Here is a 19,071-nt window from a genome sequence, read left to right on the forward strand (position 1 = left end):
ACTGCGCAGCGTTGCTGCAGCAACCAAACTGTGGGGCTCCGCTGCAAAAAAGAAGCCACCCAGAGTGGTTTCTTTTTTGCAGCATCGCAAGCAGGAAGGGGCGCTGCCATGATGCCACTTCCTGCCAGTGCCGTCTGGTTGCTGTACGGCAGTGTCGTCATCATGGCAGCCCCCATGTGGACAGGAGGCCTCCATGATGCCGCCATAGTAGCTTTGTGCATGTGGTTGCTGCACGCTCTGGAACCCTAAAATCGACACTGCCACGCCACTTCCGCCCGTGTGTACCGGGTCTTAGATTACCTGTTACTGAGCTGATTAGGGCCCTAGAACCAATGGTAGTGCCTTGCACCTTGCTCAGTAGCTAATTAGCAACAAAAAAATTAATCCAGTTAAGTGTGGTAGAATTCAGACATAACCATAGGCCTGTACAGGCAGGCCAAAATAAAGCTGCTTCAGATCACTTTGGATGTATGCTGTTTAAATGACACACACATTTTAAGAGGCCAAAAACTGTGGTCCAGTCCATAGGACTGGAGCATGGCTTTTGTGCAGCTTCTGGCCTCTTAGGACGCATGCATCTTTTCAATAGCATACCTCCAAAGTGACCTGAAGCAGCTTTATTTTGGCCTGTCTGTTTAGGCCCCATGTTAGTCTGGAAAATCAGTATGCAAAGGGATCTTGTAGTACTTTTGAGACCAACTGGAAGAAAGAAATTGGTAGCATGAGCTTTCGTAGACTTGAGCCTACTCACCATTGTCTTTATACTGATTTCAGCTTCCATGTAAAGTCAACAATCCCATCTATTACCACACCACAGTGACATTACAAAAAGATACCATGATAGACATGCCAGGAACAAAAAGGGACACAGGACTTAAACACAGTTAATGTAGGATTGAAGACTTACTCCCTCTATTTGATGTCCAAGGGGATTACTATTGATTCCTTCAGGGTTTGCATAGAGAGAATGAAATCCCTCTTAATGCATATTCATTGGAACTAATTTGAGGAGAATCATAGAACAGCTAAAAGTAAAAATAAAAATACTGCTCGGCTTCATAGTTGATGCCCAAGACTTGACTGTAAATCCCTAAAGGTGGATAATTTCCCCACAAATGCTTCAGTGATTTTGAATGTCTGCCATTGTGAAATCACCCTGAAAACACATGTGAAGCAGGAGCAATGCAGTAAGACATGATTTGTAGCTTGGGGTGCTTATAAACACAAAGATGGATATAAAGAACTCTCTCCTGAACTTCCAGTATTTTAAAAAGTTTTGTGACAGCTATAAAATTCACCTACAGGAGCTTGAATAAAAATTTGAAATGCCTGCCATTTATCTGTCAGGACCACTCTTACACTTTGATAGGAGAGCTGGCTTACACTGAATAGTGGCTTTGTGCAGGAACTGAGTTGCTGTGCCGAAACTTAAAGCAACATCCTATTACTGGAGCAAAATGCAGGGAGGGGCACCCGGTGTGTGTGTAGCCCCAGTTATATGACAGAACTTCTGTGTGTGTGGCACATGGACTGCACACAGGCCCCCTCCCCGGGCTGTTTTTGTGACACCCCCCAGTGATTATTTTTTTTTTTTGAAATATGTTGTGATGTTGTGTGCTTTTAAATTGTTTCCAGCTTATAGCGACCCTAAGACGAACCTATCCTGGGGTTTTCTTGGCAAGATTTGATCAGAGGAGGTTTGCATTGCCATCCTCTGAGGCTGAGAAAATGTGACTTGCCAAAGGTCAACCAGTGGGTTTCCATGGCTGAGCTGAGATTCTAACCCTGGTCTCTAGAGTCACAGTCCAATACTCATACAACTACACCACACCGGCTCTTCTCTTTCCGTCTATCTGTATATATGTATGTGTATATTATATATATTATTGGAGGAGGGTGCAGAGGACATTTCTACCATGCTTGGAGTCCCCTGAGGTCAAAATGAAATTTTGTAAAATTCTCTTCCTCCCCAATTTTTTTTTTTTGCTTCAAATTGCCCTCTAGTGGTCCAAGGAAAGTCCAAAAACATGTTTCCCTATGTCCTATTAATTTATTTATTTTGTGGAAGCAGATGTAGTGGAATGATAAGGGCCTCCAGGACTTATACCTAACCCTAATTTAAAAGGAGTAGGAGTTATGCACAGTGTATATGATCATACAAAGAATTGTGGCTCCTGAGCCACCTACTCAGTGGGATTAACTTCAGTTTGGTGTCTTTTTTTCTCCCTGACATGTCCATCATGCTATTCTTTTGTATTATCACTGTGCTGTAGCATTAGATATGATTGTAGGTTTTACATGGAAGCTGGCATCAGCATTAAAGACAGTGATGAATGGTACCAACCATGTCAGTGGGATGGTGAATTCACTCGGGGCTCCAGTCAAAACTTTCGAGTAGGTACCCAAGGTGCTGAACTCTACTCCTCCCAATAGGTTTGGATAGTTCCTTTAAAATTTGAACAAAATCCCAAAGCAAATTCATTGACACACCACTAATCCAAAACAATCTTACTGAGAAAATAGTGATCAAGGGAATTCTGTGTATTATAGATAGGGAAGGGTAGGATCTCCTAGCTGTGAGGCTGAGACAAAGACTAAAAAGAAGATGTAATTCAGTAAAGAGAGACCTCTGTCTCTAATCAAAGAAGCAATGGAAGAAGCATGGGGAAAAGCAACATTTGAGGAAACCCTGATTACCTGTTTCTATCTCTGCTGCTTTCCATTGCTTGTACAGTGCGCACTTTGTTTACGCTGCGGAACCGTTCCGGACTCCCCTGCGTAAAACAAATAACGTGTATGCTCGAGCCCCATTTAAATGAATGGGACTCATGCACGCAGTGGCGTGGTGGCGTGTGCGTGCCATGGGCATGCACCCCATTTGTCCCTATGGGACGCGCCGCCCCTTCCTCCCTGCATGGCTTTCAGTGTATGCTGAAAGCCGCATAAAGCACGCTCGCGTAGGATGCAGGTACACTGTACAAACATAATTACACATCTCTGCTTCTGAAAGTGGTAAGCATTTGTGTAATCACATATTAGTTGTGAAATCTTATGTGCGACACAATTTATGTTGGAAATGCTGAACAAGGACACACATGCTTTCTCCGTGGAATTTATTTATTGCATTCTTGAGTAGCTGAGGTACATTATTCTCTCCTCCAATTCATCTTCACAGTAATCTTGTGAGGTTGGAGAGGCTGAGAAATGGTAACAGAACCAGGATCACAGTAAGCTCCATGGTCAAGTGAATGTGAATACTTCTAGATTCATACCAGTTACTTCCCCACAGTGCCTCTCCATGTCCCAGCAAGTACACCATGAACCATTCCATGCATATTGAAGTTGGATGGTGCAAATTGGAGATAATTTTATTTCCTTTCATTTTTGAAGAATTTATAAAAATGTGGAATTTTCATTATATCCAGGAGAGGAAGACATTGAGGTGTTGAATAATTTGATTATAGGAGAAAGCAAAGCTCACTGATGTACACATATTTATTGTGTGTGCTAAAAGGTTCTCTCACTTTACATAATCTCTTTGTGTGAACCTACAACAGGCTTTGGAAATTTCTGAATCACAGAATCATAGAGTTGGAAGAGACCACTAGGGCCATCCAGTCCAATCCCATTCTGCCCTGCAGGAAATCTAAATCAAAGCATCCCCGACAGATAGCCATCCAGCCTCTGTTTAAAGACCTCCAAGGAAGGAGACTCCACTACACTCCAAGGGAGTGTGTTCCACTGTCGAACAGCCCTTACTGCCAGGAAGTTCCTCCTAATGTTGAGGTGGAATCTCTTTTCCTGTAGCTTGCATTCAGAGTCCCACAGGGCTCTGTCCTGGGCCTAGTACTGTTCAACATCTTTATCAATGACTTGGAGGAAAAAATTGGGGGAATACTGATCAAATTTGCAGATGACACCAAATTAGGGGGAATAGCTAATACTCCAGAGGACAGGATCAAAATTAAAAATGACCTGAATAGACTAGAAAGCTGGGCCACAGCTAACAAAATGAATTTCAACAGGGAGAAATGTAAGATACTGCACTTAGGGCAAAAAAATGAAATGCACAGATATAGGATGGGGGACACCTGGCTTAAGGAGACAACATGTGAAAGGGATCTAGGAGTCCAAGTAGACCACAAGTTGAACATGAGTCAACAGTGCGATGTGGCAGCTAACAAGGCCAATGCGATTTTAGGCTGCATCAATAGAAGTATAGTGTCTAGATCAAGGGAAGTAATAGTGCCACTGTATTCTGCTCTGGTCAGGCCCCACCTGGAATATTGTGTCCAGTTATGGGCACCACAATTTAAAAGGGATGTGGGGAAACTGGAGTGTGTCCAAAGGAGAGTGACTAAAATGGTGAAAGGTCTGCAAAGCATGCCCTGTGAGGAACGACTTAGGGAGCTGGGGATGATTAGCCTGGAGAAGAGAAGGTTAAGAGGTGATATGATAGCCCTGTTTAAATATTTGAAGGGATGTCATATCGAGGAGGGAGCAATCTTGTTTTCTGCTGCTCCAGAGACTAGGACCCGGAGCAATGGATTCAAGCTGCAGGAAAAGAGATTCCACCTCAACATTAGGAGGAACTTCCTGATAGTAAGGGCTGTTCAACAGTGGAACACACTTCCTAGGAGTGTAGTCGAGGTCTTCAAACGGAGGCTGGATGGCCATCTGTCGGGGATGCTTTGATCTGGATTTCCTGCATGGCAGGGGGTTGGACTGGATGGCCCTTGCGGTCTCTTCCAACTCTATGATTCTATGATTCATTTTAGTCGCCCTCCTTTGGACATGCTCCAGTTTCTCAACATCCTTTTTAAATTGTGGTGCCCAGAACTGGACACAATATTCCAGGTGAGGCCTGACCAGAGAAGAATGGAGTGGCACTATTACTTCCTTTGATCTAAACACTATACAGTACTTCTATTGATGCAGCCTAAAATCACATTGGCCTTGTTAGCTGCCACATCACACTGTTGACTCATGTTCAGTTTGTGGTCTATTTGGACTCCCAGATCCCTTTCACATGTAGTTTCATTCAGCCAGGTGTCACCCATCCTATATCTGTTCATTTCATTTTTCCACCCTAAGTACAGTACCTTGCATCTTTATCCAGAGCTTGTGGACAAGTACTTTTATAATGAATTAGCCATTTATTCATTAGTCTATGGTCATTTCATAGATTATTACTGCTTTTGCAGTCCAGAAAAGTAGCTTGCTGAATTACTCGTTACTATGTAGTTACCATTGCTGTTATTATAGCGCTACTGAACAATGTACACTTATCCAATCTCTCTCTCATTCAAGAAACAGTGGGTACCCCTTCCTCTCTCCATTCCCTGGAATGTCCCTTTCTAACCTGAGCCTGTTGTCTATGGATTTTCTCTTTCTTCCCTAGTTATGATATCTCTCTCTCATATACAACACACACATAGACCAGGGGTAGGCAACCTGTGGCCCGCGGGCCGGATGCGGCCCGGCGAGGCCTTGGGACCGGCCCCAGCCCGGTCCTGCCGCCGATTGCCGCCGGGGCCTTTGGGGGGCAATTGTCTATAGAAGCCTCAGAAACATGCATTTATATTAACATTTTTTTAAAAATCTGCAAATTTTTTCACGTGTCCTCCATTTTTTTAAAAAAATTGTCTTCCATTTGAAAATTTTGTCCTACATTTGTCCTGGTTTATTTATATATTTATTTTTTAAATTAATTATTTATTTTTTTGCTTCGGCCCCCCAGTTGTCCGAGGGACAGCAACCCGGCCCCTGGCTCAAAAAGGTTGCCTACCCCTGACATAGACTATCTCTCTGTTTCCCCTTCCTCCCATTGTGCAAACCAACTCAACACCTGCAACACAGGGATAAATTACTGGAAAATACCCATTCTTGTTCTTCTGTAAAGAAGTGAAAAACAGTCATAGCTTTTACAAGCCAAACAGTCACCTCTGTGCCAGGTTGTTGCTGCAAAAACTAACTGTTCACTGAAGAAATTCATTGGAAAAACATGCTAATTCCTAAACTGTCTAAATTCTTTTCCATCCTTCTCACTTTATCATTCATCATGATGAACACAGCTCGCCAGCCATGAGTGCAGATCCAGGTGAGAAGTTGATGACCTCCCTGCTTCCTCTGTTTGGCTAAGCCTGCAAAAACATGGCATCTGTCAGGCTCCTGGGACATCTCAGCCATCTCAGCCAGTGGCTGTTGGGCTGTGTTTGACTTGCTGGATCACCAGTACTGCTGGCTTCTTCCCACTTGCCTCTGGACTTTCTGAGGAACTAGTTCTGCCTTGAGTCTGAATCAGCTGAGATGTGGCAAAGATTGATTACAGGGCTACCTATTGATTTTATTGCTTGGTGCCAAAAGATTTCACTGGAGGTTAAAAGGTGGTAGAAACATGTGGTGCATTGTTCCAAAATCTCAGCAGGGCTGTCGTCCCACAAAGCTTATGGATATTCATAAGTCTTGCAGCTTTTTTGCCCAAGTGACTTGTCTTTCTGTCAGCCACAGAGAGGCTTGTTGAAAATTATCACCTGACATGACATAAAATTTAATTGTGTTCTAAGAACAAATATCCTGTGCATACAGATTTGTATTCCTACTACACAGCAAGTGCTAAAAGTACACAGGATCAGATAGGAACATCTAAAGATCCTGTTTCAGTTGTTCTGTATTTTGTAACTAAATTGCTGCCAAATTCCCCATAATTCTTTTTAGTGTGTGTGTGTGTGTGTCTGTGTAAATAAAATAATGAAAACAAGGATTTACTCTCCACTCTGGGAACAGAAACCATGGTTTTAAAACTATAGTTGTTGATGATATTGAAAAGAAAAGAGCAGAACAGAGGGAGAGGAGACGTGGAATAGCTGGGTAGATGATGCAGTGTCTGGAGAAAGAAATAATTGAGGTGTGAAAAGATTTAGCACTCATTTTGGCAGGCCCAGTTGCTGTTAAAAACAGAGGAAGAGTCTTCATCAGTTTCTTCTCTGGTTATGTGACAATCCACTATTGCAGTAGTTCTCAAACAGTGAGGCACAAGAGTTGTTCAAGGTGGATGTGAGACTTGATCCCTCCTCCTCTTCCTCTTCCTAAACTTTTTTTTAAATGTGTAATTCATGTACTACATAAAGTGTGTGGGGGGGGGGAGGTGTATGACATCCACATATAGTTGTAAAGGATAAAAAGTTTGAGAATACTATTCTGTTGTGATATATTGTGAGTCCATACCTTTACTTAGATACCCTGTCTGACACTCTCCAAGGTCTGAGTGTTACACCTGGCAATAAGGCAGTGTGCAGTCCACCCTGCTGCCCAACTGTCTTCATTCCAGAGCTGCTGGAGGTGATATCAGAAGTGCTGTCAGTCTGTCCAAAACTTATTTGGGGATTTTAACATCCATGCTGAAACAGACTTATCAGGGCCCACTTGATTTCATGGCTTCCATGTCAACCATGGGCCTGTCTTAATATCTGGCCTTACGCACATGTAGCATGCTACACTCCTGATCTGGTTTTTGCTGATCAGGATGATGGTGATCTGAGGGGGCAAAAGTGGGTTGAAACAACCTCGTTATCCTAGACAGATCAAGACCTGATTAGGTTTAAATTATCTGAGCCTCCTAAAGTTTGTAGGAGTGGTGGACCTGTTAAAATGTCTTCGCCCAGAGGCTAATGAGTTCAAAAGGATTCTTGAATACTCTGGGGATTTTCTAACTGCTTGAGCTGATGATACTGTTGGTCCCCTGGTTCATCTGTGGAATAGGGGAATGACCTGGCCAATTGGCATAGTTGCTTCTAAGCATTCTTTACTTGGGTGCAAAGCACAGGCTCCTTGGTTTTCTGAGAACCTCAGGTTAGTGAAGCACCTGAGTAGCTGGCTAGAGCAAAGGTAGAGAAAGACTCAGGATGCAAGTGACCAAGCACAGGTTAAGGTTAATGTGACATGCAGCCTCACAATAAGGAGAAGAGCTACAACCAATCTCTCATGAGCCTGGCTAAAATTTCCTTCAGCTTAACTGGTGGTGAGGGGAATGTAATTCATCCGAACTTGGAAAGTCATAGGTTCCCTACCCCTGCCATAGACCATGGTATCCTTCTGGGTCATTTGGTTGATTGGGAATTTGGGGGCATTGCTTTGCAGTGGGTCTGGTCTTTCTTGGCTGTATATTCCCAAAGGGTGGTGCTGGGGTACTGTTCAGCCTTCTGGTTATTATTAGCCTATGGGGTTACACAAAGGTCCCCTATACTTTTCAGCATCTATATGAAGCTATTGGGAGAGGTCATCTGGAGCTTTGAAGTTGGATATCATCAATATGCTGATGGTCCCCAGCTCTATCATTCCTTTTCATGTGATGCCAAGGGGGCTGCTGTAGCACTAAATTGTTGTCTGGAGCCAGTAAAGGACTGGATGTGGATGAACAGATTGAGGATTAATCCAGGCAAGAAAGTGCTAGTGGACAGTAAGAAAACCTGGGATTGATGCCACAGCCTATTCTAGATGGGGATGCTCTTCCTCTAATCAGGTTTGTTGCTTGTGGGCGCTCTTGGACCCAGCGCTGCTCCTGGAAAGCCAGGTTGCTGTGGTGGCCAGAACCACCTTTGCCCATTTTTGGCTGGTGCACCAGCTGTACCTTTTCTTGAGGAAAGCATATCTGGCCACAGTGGTTCATTCCTTAGTCACCTGTTGATTGGACTACTATAATGTCCTCTACATGGGCTGCCTTGAAAATTGTTTGGAAGCTGTAGCTAGTGCAAAATGCAGTGGCCAGACCAGTGTCAGATGTGCATTTTAGAAACCATGTAACACTGGTTCTGCAAGAACTGTACTGGCTTCTGATTTGATTCTGGCATTGAACTACAAAGCCCTAAAAGACTTAGGGCCAAGATATCTGAAAGACCACCTCCTTTCATATGAACCTGCCAGAAATTAGATCTTCAGAGGTGGTCCTGTTGTGTGTCCCACCACCTTGTGATGTTAGGTTGGTGAGTAACAAAACGTAATGCTCTCTCTCTAGCTGTGCCTTGACAAATTACATACCCAAGCAACTTAAGCTGGCACTGTCTCCTTCAAGCTGCCAGAAGGCAGTCAAAACAGTGCTGTTTTTGCTGACATTCAGTGTTTGAGACTGCTGTTTTAACTATTTCAAAACTGGGTCCTAGGGTTGGTTTTGGACTGCTTTTAGGAGTTTTTAAGAAGTATTGGAATGTGTTTCTAAAGTATTTTTTCTTTATGTTGCTTTAATTGGTTTTTATTTGTTCATCACCTTCAGAGCTCTTGTGGGCTAAGAGACAATATAGAAATAATTTAAATAAATAAATGAAATCCCCTGTACCAGATATGGGCTGAAATCTAGCACCTGCTCATGCAGAGGTATGCTACTTCAGCACTATGCAACCCTTGTGCAAAATAGTAATGTTGTGTAACACATGTCAATGTCTGTGTGCTACTGCACATTTTGCAGTTGTAATGCACAATATTAATCTACATTGTACAGTTGGAACAAGCAGTGTTTCTGTATGCACAACTCTGCTTCTGCTTCTGCAACAGAACACATTCACTGCAGTGGGGTAAATTATTTACCCAACATGCATAAGATGACTTACTCATGTAGTACAGGATGCTGGCCATAGTCTCCTGAGTTACTGCCATTTACCTCACTGTTGGTGGGGGTGGTGTTAAGTGCCCTTGAGTCTGACCCTACTCATGGTGAACCTGTGGATGAGACATCTCTAAGATTCCCTGTCCTCCACTGCTGTGTTTAGTTTTTGTAACTTCAGACCTGTGACCTCCTTGATTGAGTCTATCCATCTGGCGTGCAGTCTTCCTCTCTTTCTACTACCCTTTACCTTTCGTAGCACTGTTGTCTTTTCTAATGAATCCTTCCTTCTCATGATGTGGCAAAGTATGACAGCCTCAGTTTGATCATCTTATCTTCCAGAGAGATTGCTGGATAATCTGCTCAAGGACCCATTTGTTTGGTTTTTTTGTTTTTTGTTTTGTTTTGTTTTGTTTTGCAGTCCATAGTATCCTCAGCACTCTTCTCCAGCACCATATCTCAGTATACAGATTCTGTATTTTTTAAAATAAATGCATGTAAAGATGTGTGAATGTTTGAAACAAAGTATGCAACCTTGCTTTAATCACTAGGAGAATATGCACAGATTAAGAAAAAAATGTGAAAGCATATACATCATGCAATCATTGAAAAAGACAATAATGCTGGGAAAAGTGGAGGGAGGAAGAGAGGAAGGCCACCTGCCAGATGGATGTACTCTATTAAGGAGGTCACAGGTATGGGTTTGCAGGAATTAAGCAGAGTAGGGGAGGAGGACTGAGGGTCTTGGAGGTGTCAAATCCACAGGGTCGAGATCAACTCTAGGGCAATTAAGAACAAATATACATTAGAAAAAGAGTCTACCAAAATACACATGGATTTCTATACAAGAAGTGTGGGATGATTTATGATCCATTATGGAACTTGAAAAAAATGCTGGTGAGATTCTGAGAAACTCAATTAAAGGGGGGTGGGGATCCTGACATATATTGGCCACAGGAGTGGAAGCAGCTTGCCCCTTTCCCATCTTGGACCTGTTGTCTGGCAAAAGTACTTACTGGCCAGAATCCTATGCTATGGTGTTATAATAAATTATACTGGCAAGGGATCAGCAATATGGAGGCGCTGTGAATACCACTAAAAATGTAAAGCCAATGCAAGTATAAGGTTTTCCAGCCCTGCTGTATATTCCCATTATTTTACCCAGTGCTATAAATTGTTCATAAGAATTTCCACGCATCATTTTGCACAGCAATGGCAAGGCAGCAAGGAGAGTTGTTTTATTCCTCCAGGCCCTAGTGAACAAATATTTGACAAAGCGAGGGGAATGCTCTGAAAGATTAAATTGACCGCGCTGCACTGTACATCAAGCGAAGGCATTTACAGTCACTGCTGTATTTGTAGGCAGACTGTGTCCACTTCGAAACGTACAGTAGTAATTTTTCTGTTTCCAGGAGAGGACCTGTGATGCAAAGTAATTTGAACTACACTTTGAGCAAGACCATGTTTATCTTGTACTGGAGTGCATTAGGGACTAACAGTGTGTGATAACTGCAGAGGGTGTTTGCCCTTATAGTAGTAGAGCAGTGCACCCTTTAAACAGAGCAAATAAGACTCAGGAGCTGAGTAAATAATGTAACATGGCCGCAGAATACTGATTTTGCAAGACTAATAATAAGGATGCCTTTGATTTTTTGGTTCAACATGTCATGTGCACACTGCTTACATACATCACATACAGAGGTTATGCACACGTAAATATATTATCTGTGTGTGTAGTTGCAACACTTTGTTGATTAATCAGTTAGATTTATCAATTAAAAATATTTTTGATCTATTAAAGGTTTGTACCTGATAAATGCGGGAGACAGTATGGTATAGTGGTTGGAACATGGGGCAATGTCTTTGAGAGTAGGGTTCAAATCCCCACTTGGCCATAGAAACTTACTGGGTGACTTTGTCACACCAAGTGACACACCTTCAGCCTCAGAGGATGGCAATGAAGGAACTTGCCAAGAAAAACCCCATGATAGGATCACCATAAGTTGGAAATGACTCGAAGACACACAACAACACCAGTAGCAATAAAACTGATTAATAAAACTGCAGATTTTTTTTAGAAGGTACTATTACAATTAAAAATTGAAAGAAGAAAGGCTTGAACAATAAAAAATCATATAGATCCAAACAGGCAAGATTGAAATTCATGAAAAGCTTGGACGAATAACAATATCTTAACCATCTGTCATATTCTACCTAAAAGGCAATCCGCAGGAGATCCGTTCCGCCCCCCCCTCGTAAAAAATTGTGCATATGCTTGAGCCCTAGCAGCGCTGGAAAAAGCGGTGCCGCACACCAAAAGGAAAAATGGTGCATGTGCCCGTGGTGTGCGCCCTCCGCTGTACTACCACACCACCGCGAGCACAAGCATACACACAATTTCTTTTATGCGGGGGGGGGGGGACAGAATGGATCCCCTGCATAAAACAAGGGCGCACTGTATTTACTTATTCTGGATTGCCTTTTTGTATGACATATGATGCAGGCGCACTGTATAATCTCTTGTGGGAGGGATTTCCACAGTCTGGATGCTGCTACTAAAATGTTCCTTCCCCTTCTTACTGCCCGCTGTGGCCTGATACAGATGGCGCGGAAACACTGTCCTTGGGCCAAAATTAGGGCTGGGGAGTGCGCAGCAACCGCACGCTCCCCAGCCCTAGTTCGTATGGACGGTGCCATTGGGAAGATGGCATTACACATTCGCCGCCTCCACACAGACCAGCACGTGAGTGACATCACTGTGCCACTGGAGGGCCCTTGTGGCACCCTATCTGTGGCTCAGAAAAGAGCTCCAAAACAGAGCTTCTTTTGGGCGTGCGTTTCATTCCCACGGCAACTAGATTGCTGTGGGAACAAAGCCAGGGAGAAAAGGGCCAGGGGGCCCCTTTCTCATATGGCTGAACCTGTTGGGGTGTCTGGGGATATGCAGCCCCAAGGACATCCTTTTTCCAGGCCACGGGGAAGCAGCATTTTGCTGCTTCTCCGTGCCCTGGAAAAGTGCCGGATTTGATCCACAGAGGCTGCTGGTGAGGCTGCCCTGGCCCCAATCTGGTGTGGAAAGGGGCAGCAGAGACCAGCCCCTTTCAAGCCATCTATATCGAGCCTGTATTACTTTTTAATGTCAGACACAAATAGGTTTCTGAAAAGCTCTGGAATGGATTGATATATTATTTCAGGAGGAGTCATTCCTTACAAACTGATAGACTGTCCAACCAAAGTGTGTATGTCTATGTACCATTAACATACTAAATCTGCAATTTGTTGCTCATTTGTCTTTCCACTATTTCTTTTGTCCTCCAAAGTTTCATCTTCCTCTATTCCCAAATTTGCACACTAAATCTGCACTTATTTGGCACCCCACATGGAGTAAGTAGCATGACTTAGATGTTGGCCCTCACATGCATTCATTTCTTCTAGATTTCATTTTCTTAAAAGCCAGTGGGCTTGATGCTGTATGTTTTCATGGCTCTGTCAGATGCTGTGAGGTCTTTTCATGGACAAAATCTGTTAGTTTGACACCTGAGACTATGCCCAAATGAGCAGAATTGCATATCGCTGCCATTGATTTAATCATATCAGTGTAAATTCACGTATTTATCGGTGGGATGCATGCAATTGGAAAGGCGGGATATAAATAAAAATTATTATTATTATTATTATTATTATTATTATTATTATTATTATTATAGGAAGAAACACTCGCAGTGTGGCAGCCATTTATCAAGTCTTTCTAGACAGTGCAATTTAGCCCATGTCGTGATGTTACCACATGAGATTTCTCACTTTTTCCAATAGCAGCTCAAAGTGTGCACCAAGAGCCTGGGCTCCCTATGCACAGAGCCTTCCTATCAAAGCTGTCATGTTCATTTTGGTGTTGTTCTCACATGTAATAACATCCATATGCTATTTTCATTAGAATTTCTATATCATCATCATTTCATTATTTATGATGAAAAACCAAAATATAATCTCTATACCTTATTGTAGTTTCTTTAAAATGGGGTAAGCATCTTCAGTAGGATTATCGACACCTCTCCACTCACACTGCAGGCTTTGTCCCAGCTTATATTTTTCATGTTTTGGTTTTTAAACCAAGAAATGAGCAGAAATTAACTAGTGTGTTGTTGTTGTTTTAACAAATAAAAGACACACTCCATGCACACAATTATGGTACTGTGATTCTATTTTAACTGCTGTGGCTTCATCCTCTGGTATTTGTAGTTTGGTGACACATTAGAGCTCTCTGGCTAAGAAGTCTTAGGATCCATCTCTAAAGCTCAAATGCCAGATTTCCATAGATTGTGGCCATGGCAATTCAAGTGGAACCATGATGCACTACTTGTGTAGCATGAAAAGTCTGTAAGTATAGCACTAAGTAGAACATTGTCACTGAGAGGAGGCAGCATATGTTGCCTGACAGGAGCATCACACATGTGGTTATGCAATTCAGTTTGCTTTCCCCAAAATAATTGTTCTAAAATTGCAGCTGGGTAGATCTGAGATCCACAAAAATAGACTGGGGACATGTAGTCCAGAGGCAGCATGTTGGCCACCAGTGCCCAAAAACATTTTGTTTGTCCCAAATTGTGACTCATCCTGTTGAATCCGTATATAAGGTGAGCAATTATGTTGGATCCAGGGAGCAATTTTTATGCCCCTAGGATGCTTTGGAGCCACATGGACTGCCAAAAATGTCTCACAAAAGATTGTTTTAAAAAACTGTTCCAGTTGTGTGTGTATGCTTTAAATCAAAATTACAAATGGTCCTCTAGATCGGGGTGAGCAAACATGTGTGAACAAGGGACTAGTTCCTCCCCTATGAACTTCCTTCAGACCACACACAGACACACAGTTGTTGTTGTTGTTGTTGTTGTTGTTGTTGTGTGCCTTTAAGTCGTTTCCAACTTATGGTGACTATAAGGGGGTTTTCTTGGCATGTTTTGTTCAGAGGGAGTTTGCCATTGCCATCCTGTGAGACTGAGGGAGTGTGACTTACCCAAAGTCACCCAGTGGGTTTCTTAGGAATTGAAGCATGGTCTCCAGAGCTGTAATCCAAGCCTCAAACCACTACCCTACACTGGCTCAAACACATATACCAAACCCAAATACTTCTGTTTTCATCCACAGTCACTCTGAAAATGGCTATAAGCCATGATGTTTCAGTTCCTGTCTCTATTTGAGGAGGAAACAGGAGGAAAACAGGTAATTGATCCCTCTACAGTGTAGTGGTCCCACCACATTCATTGAGTTTAGGGGTGAAGGACCCCCATGAATGTAGAAAAACTGCAAATAAAAACAAACACTAATTCTTTTTACGTAAGGGAACATCTCTCTAGGAATCTCCAGGTCCTCCAGTGCAACTCTGTTGTCAACATCTGTCAGAAGATGATCATAGAATCATGCCGGAGGACCTACAAATGCCTAGAGAAGTCTTTTCTCTAGGAAATTCTAGGTTCTCCAACACAAATCTATGGCCAACTTTTGGCAAAGTTGCTCTGGAGGATCTAGAGATTCCTAGAGAGAACATATTAATCAAAGCTGCAAATAAAGCTGCAAAAGTCAAAGCCGCAAATGTGGAGGGCCAACTGTACAGAGTTCTGGGGTGCTTGGGGAGATTTGGTGGGGTATTTTATATATTATCACATATTGAGGGGAGATTCTGCATTGTTTGGGGGCAAAAATTGCCACAAAATCACACTGAATATTTTTAAAAATAAATTGGGAGTTGAGGTGCCATGGGCAACTGGTGGAGGGCACTGGGAGCCACAAAAGTGGGATTTGCAGTCTGTGGGTGTCTGGCAGGGTGCACTGTGTCTCCTCCTGCCCTAGATAGAAGTAATTTTGAAGGATATGTATGTGGTTTTTGGCAGCAAACACATCTCTCTTCTTCAAAAATGGAGGGATTTACCTAGAAATAAGAAGATGGAAGAGGAAGAGTGCCTCAGAAGTGGGGCGAATGTAACCACATAGGCACTCACAATTTCTTAACCTTGGTTTACTTATTATTATTATTATTAATATGGACTGGATGGCCCTAGTGGTCTCTTCCAACTCTATGATTCTATTATTATTATTATTATTATTATTATTATTATTATTATTTTTCACGCCTCTCCTCAAGGCTCGTGGCTGGGTACAGCATATTAAAATACAAACAATGAAAAAGAAAACACATAAAACCAACGGTTAAAATACAGTACTATAAAACCCTTGGAGTACACTCATATGGGTACCTTCTTTGAAAGATACAAATTAAAATATACGGATTACAGCGTTATGCATACTCTAGCCATTCGCTTCTTCATCATAAGAGTCAAACATTTATGGGCTACTCCAGGACAGACATTCAAATACTATGTATTAACATTTGCCCTTCATTTCAAATTTTCTTCAGAGGTCCTCCTTTAGGACTAATCAGCTTTTTGAGATTAGACAAATGGTCACAGTGGTGGGGAGAGAGCCTTTTTCACAGGTCTTTGAACTAACTTGCTAAAAGTAACCATGCTACTTGTCGCTTTTTCAAAAAAATAAGAAGGAACAATGTTGTCACATCTTGTCATATAACAGTGTTATCAAGTAATGGATAAGTTTATTCATTGCTTTTGCTTTTTATTTTGGGAGTAGTGACCACTCTTTAGTCTTTTCAATTGACATTTCCAATTTGAAATCAGTATTACTAATGAATGAGAACCAGTGTGGCATAGTGGTTTGACTGTTGGACTGCAACTCTGGATACCAGTGGTCAATTCCCAGCTCGATCATGAAACCCACTGGGTGACCGTGGGCAGGTCAAATATAGGTTTGCCACAGGGTTGCCATAAGTCAGAAATGACTTGAAGGGCATAACAACTTACTAATGAGTAATTAATTTTTTAAAAAAACAGGAGAGAGCAATGATCTCTTTTTGAAACAATACAAATGTGTTACCTTAAACTGTAGCATTTCCTAGTTCATTTTTTTACAGTGGGGGCAACTTGTAATTGTCACTTGGGAGTTGAAACAATAAATAAATAAGCTCACCCACTCTCCAAACAAACAAAAGATGATTTCGTCTTGTTTAAAGGCCACAAGCATTAAAAAAAAACTTTATCTTTTTCCTCATCACTAGTGTAATGGAGACAGGATTCACAGAGTAGTTGCCAATGGACTTTTTGTTGAGTAGAGACTATGGCTTCATCCACACTGCAGAAATACCTGTAATCCAGTTTGACACACTGCAACTGCCATGGCTCGATTTATGGAATCCTGGGAATGGTAGTTTGTCATGGCACTCTGACAGAAAAGGCTAAATGTGTCACAAAACTATGGTTCCCAGAATTCCATAGCATTGAGCCATGGCAGTAAAAGTGGTGTCAGACTGGATTATTTCTGCAGTGCGGACGCAGCCCAAGACATCATCTGCCACTTCCACAACCCAAATTCTTCTATTCCCTCTCAGTTGAGCTGCTGTCCCCACAATAACTGAAGGTAAAATGGATTTTTCTAGTAACACTATATTGTTATTAGCTATCCCTGTTGTAACTTAAAGCATTTCAGAGTGTCTTGGACATCAGTAAACTATTAATTACAAAATACCTGCTCTTGGTGGAACTGAATACTAAAAAATTGGTGTTTGTTATGTACCATATATCAACACAGCCACCTGCACTTTTGGACTTCCTTTAGAGAAAGGGAGGACAGTCATACTGAAACCTGCATTTCAAAATTTACCACTGCCCTACTGCTTGTAGGAAGATTTTACTGCATGCAACAAATAAATTGGAAATATTTCTTTTTCTTCCACATGTCCCACAGGAGGATTGTGTCCAGGTTCGAGTGATCCATGCACAGATAAACCCTGTCCAGGAGATATGCAATGCGTTGGCTACGAAATCAACCGAAGGCCTTTCATCTGCCAATGCCCTCCTGGAAAGCTTGGAGAGTGCTCAGGTATAGGTTTTGCTCTGTCACCATGACTATTTTGTTAAGGGGCCCTTTCTCACAATTATAGCTTTATGATTTTGTTTTAACTACCATAGCAGCATCCTTTGGAATTCTGCGATTTGCAGTGTAGAGAGAATTCTCTGGCTGACAATTCACAGCCAGAAAGCTCATGTGCTTCACCAGTCTACAAAGCCCTGGGTTCCATTCAATGCAGTAGGGATGGGGGGAAATGTTCAAAAATCTTCAAAAAACTGAAAAATTGAAAAATATGTTTCTCAAGTTCAGAGAAACCCTGATAAGAGGAATCCTGAACTGACAAGAATCTTTGCAATTTGAGGCTTCTGTGCAAAATTCACATTTATTTTACACAGAAAATAGCATTTTCTGTGCAGGAAACATCTTCTATATTTCTGTAGAGAAATATTATTTCCTGGGGCATAGAAATGAAATGGAATGGAACGAAATAAATTACTCTGCATAGAATTTAAACATCAGTGATTTGCATAGTAAACAGCATTTTCTGTGCAGAAAACTATATTTCTATGCAGATATTATTTTCTGCATGAAAAATGCTGTTTTCTGTACAGAACAACCACAGGCACAGAATAAATCCTGAACTGCAAACTAGAACTATGGTTTTCAAAGACTTTCTCGTTGTTTCCTTTAGGAAGAAACTTAGGCGAGTTACAGACCGCCGAGAAGCGGCGGTCTGGCTCCGCCTCCGCTTGCAGCGTCTGGGAACCGCAGCCTTTAAACAGCGCGGCTCCCGGACGCTGCACAGAAGGAGCGCGGAAATCGCGCTCCTTCTCAGGCCCCGGAAGGGGTGCCGCAAGTGCCAAAGGGCGCACTCGCAGCGTCACTTCCGCCGCGTGACATGCAGACGCAGAGTGTCCGCTACGTCAAAATGGTGGTGGCCATGTGGAACGGCTGCCGCCATTTGTCACGGACTCTGTCCGTGATAGGGTAAGGGGCATCTGGAAGAGACGCCCCTTTTTCAAAATGGGACGTCCTAAGGACGTCCTTTATGGCGGTCTGTAACCCGCCAATGGAAATAATTACTTTTCTATAATGAAGCCAGGGCAGCTAAAGTGGAATCATACTGCTATAACTGTGTATACTGAAAGGGCCCCTGGTTATCATAAAACTGTAGTACTTTTAGATCTCTGTTAGCTTCTTTTTTTCTAAAGTCTCCTAGGCCTAAGTGGATGCCTAATATCTGCTTTCCACAAGATGCCTAAAAGGAGTGGGATACTCCAGCTGAACACTGAAATTTAGGAAGATACTTCTATGACTTTCCCATATTTATTTATTACATATCCCTTTTTTTCCATTTTCCAATCTAAAGTTAGTGTGGACAAGTCTCTTCTTCCCAGCACTGTCCTTACAACTACCCTGTTAATTAGGTCAGGCTGAGAGTAAGTCATGAAAGTAAAGTTGCCCTGTGCGTTTCATTTCTCAGTGGGGATTAAAACCTGGATCTTCCAAGCCATACTCTAAACTACTGTATCATACTGGCACTCAGATTAGAACTAATT

The 19,071-nt window shown here is 42.3% G+C and overlaps 1 protein-coding gene across 1 annotated transcript in view; it reads left to right on the forward strand.

Annotated features, from left to right (window-relative positions):
• Positions 1–19,071, forward strand: part of FAT3 (FAT atypical cadherin 3) — a 643,096-nt gene that overhangs the window by 581,329 nt on the left and 42,696 nt on the right. Inside the window, 1 exon segment of the mRNA XM_042457261.1 lies at positions 17,408–17,542. Within this exon segment, the coding sequence (XP_042313195.1) occupies positions 17,408–17,542 (135 nt within the window).

This window comes from Sceloporus undulatus, chromosome 3, assembly GCF_019175285.1.
Source record: "Sceloporus undulatus isolate JIND9_A2432 ecotype Alabama chromosome 3, SceUnd_v1.1, whole genome shotgun sequence".
Classification (NCBI taxonomy): domain Eukaryota; kingdom Metazoa; phylum Chordata; class Lepidosauria; order Squamata; family Phrynosomatidae; genus Sceloporus; species Sceloporus undulatus.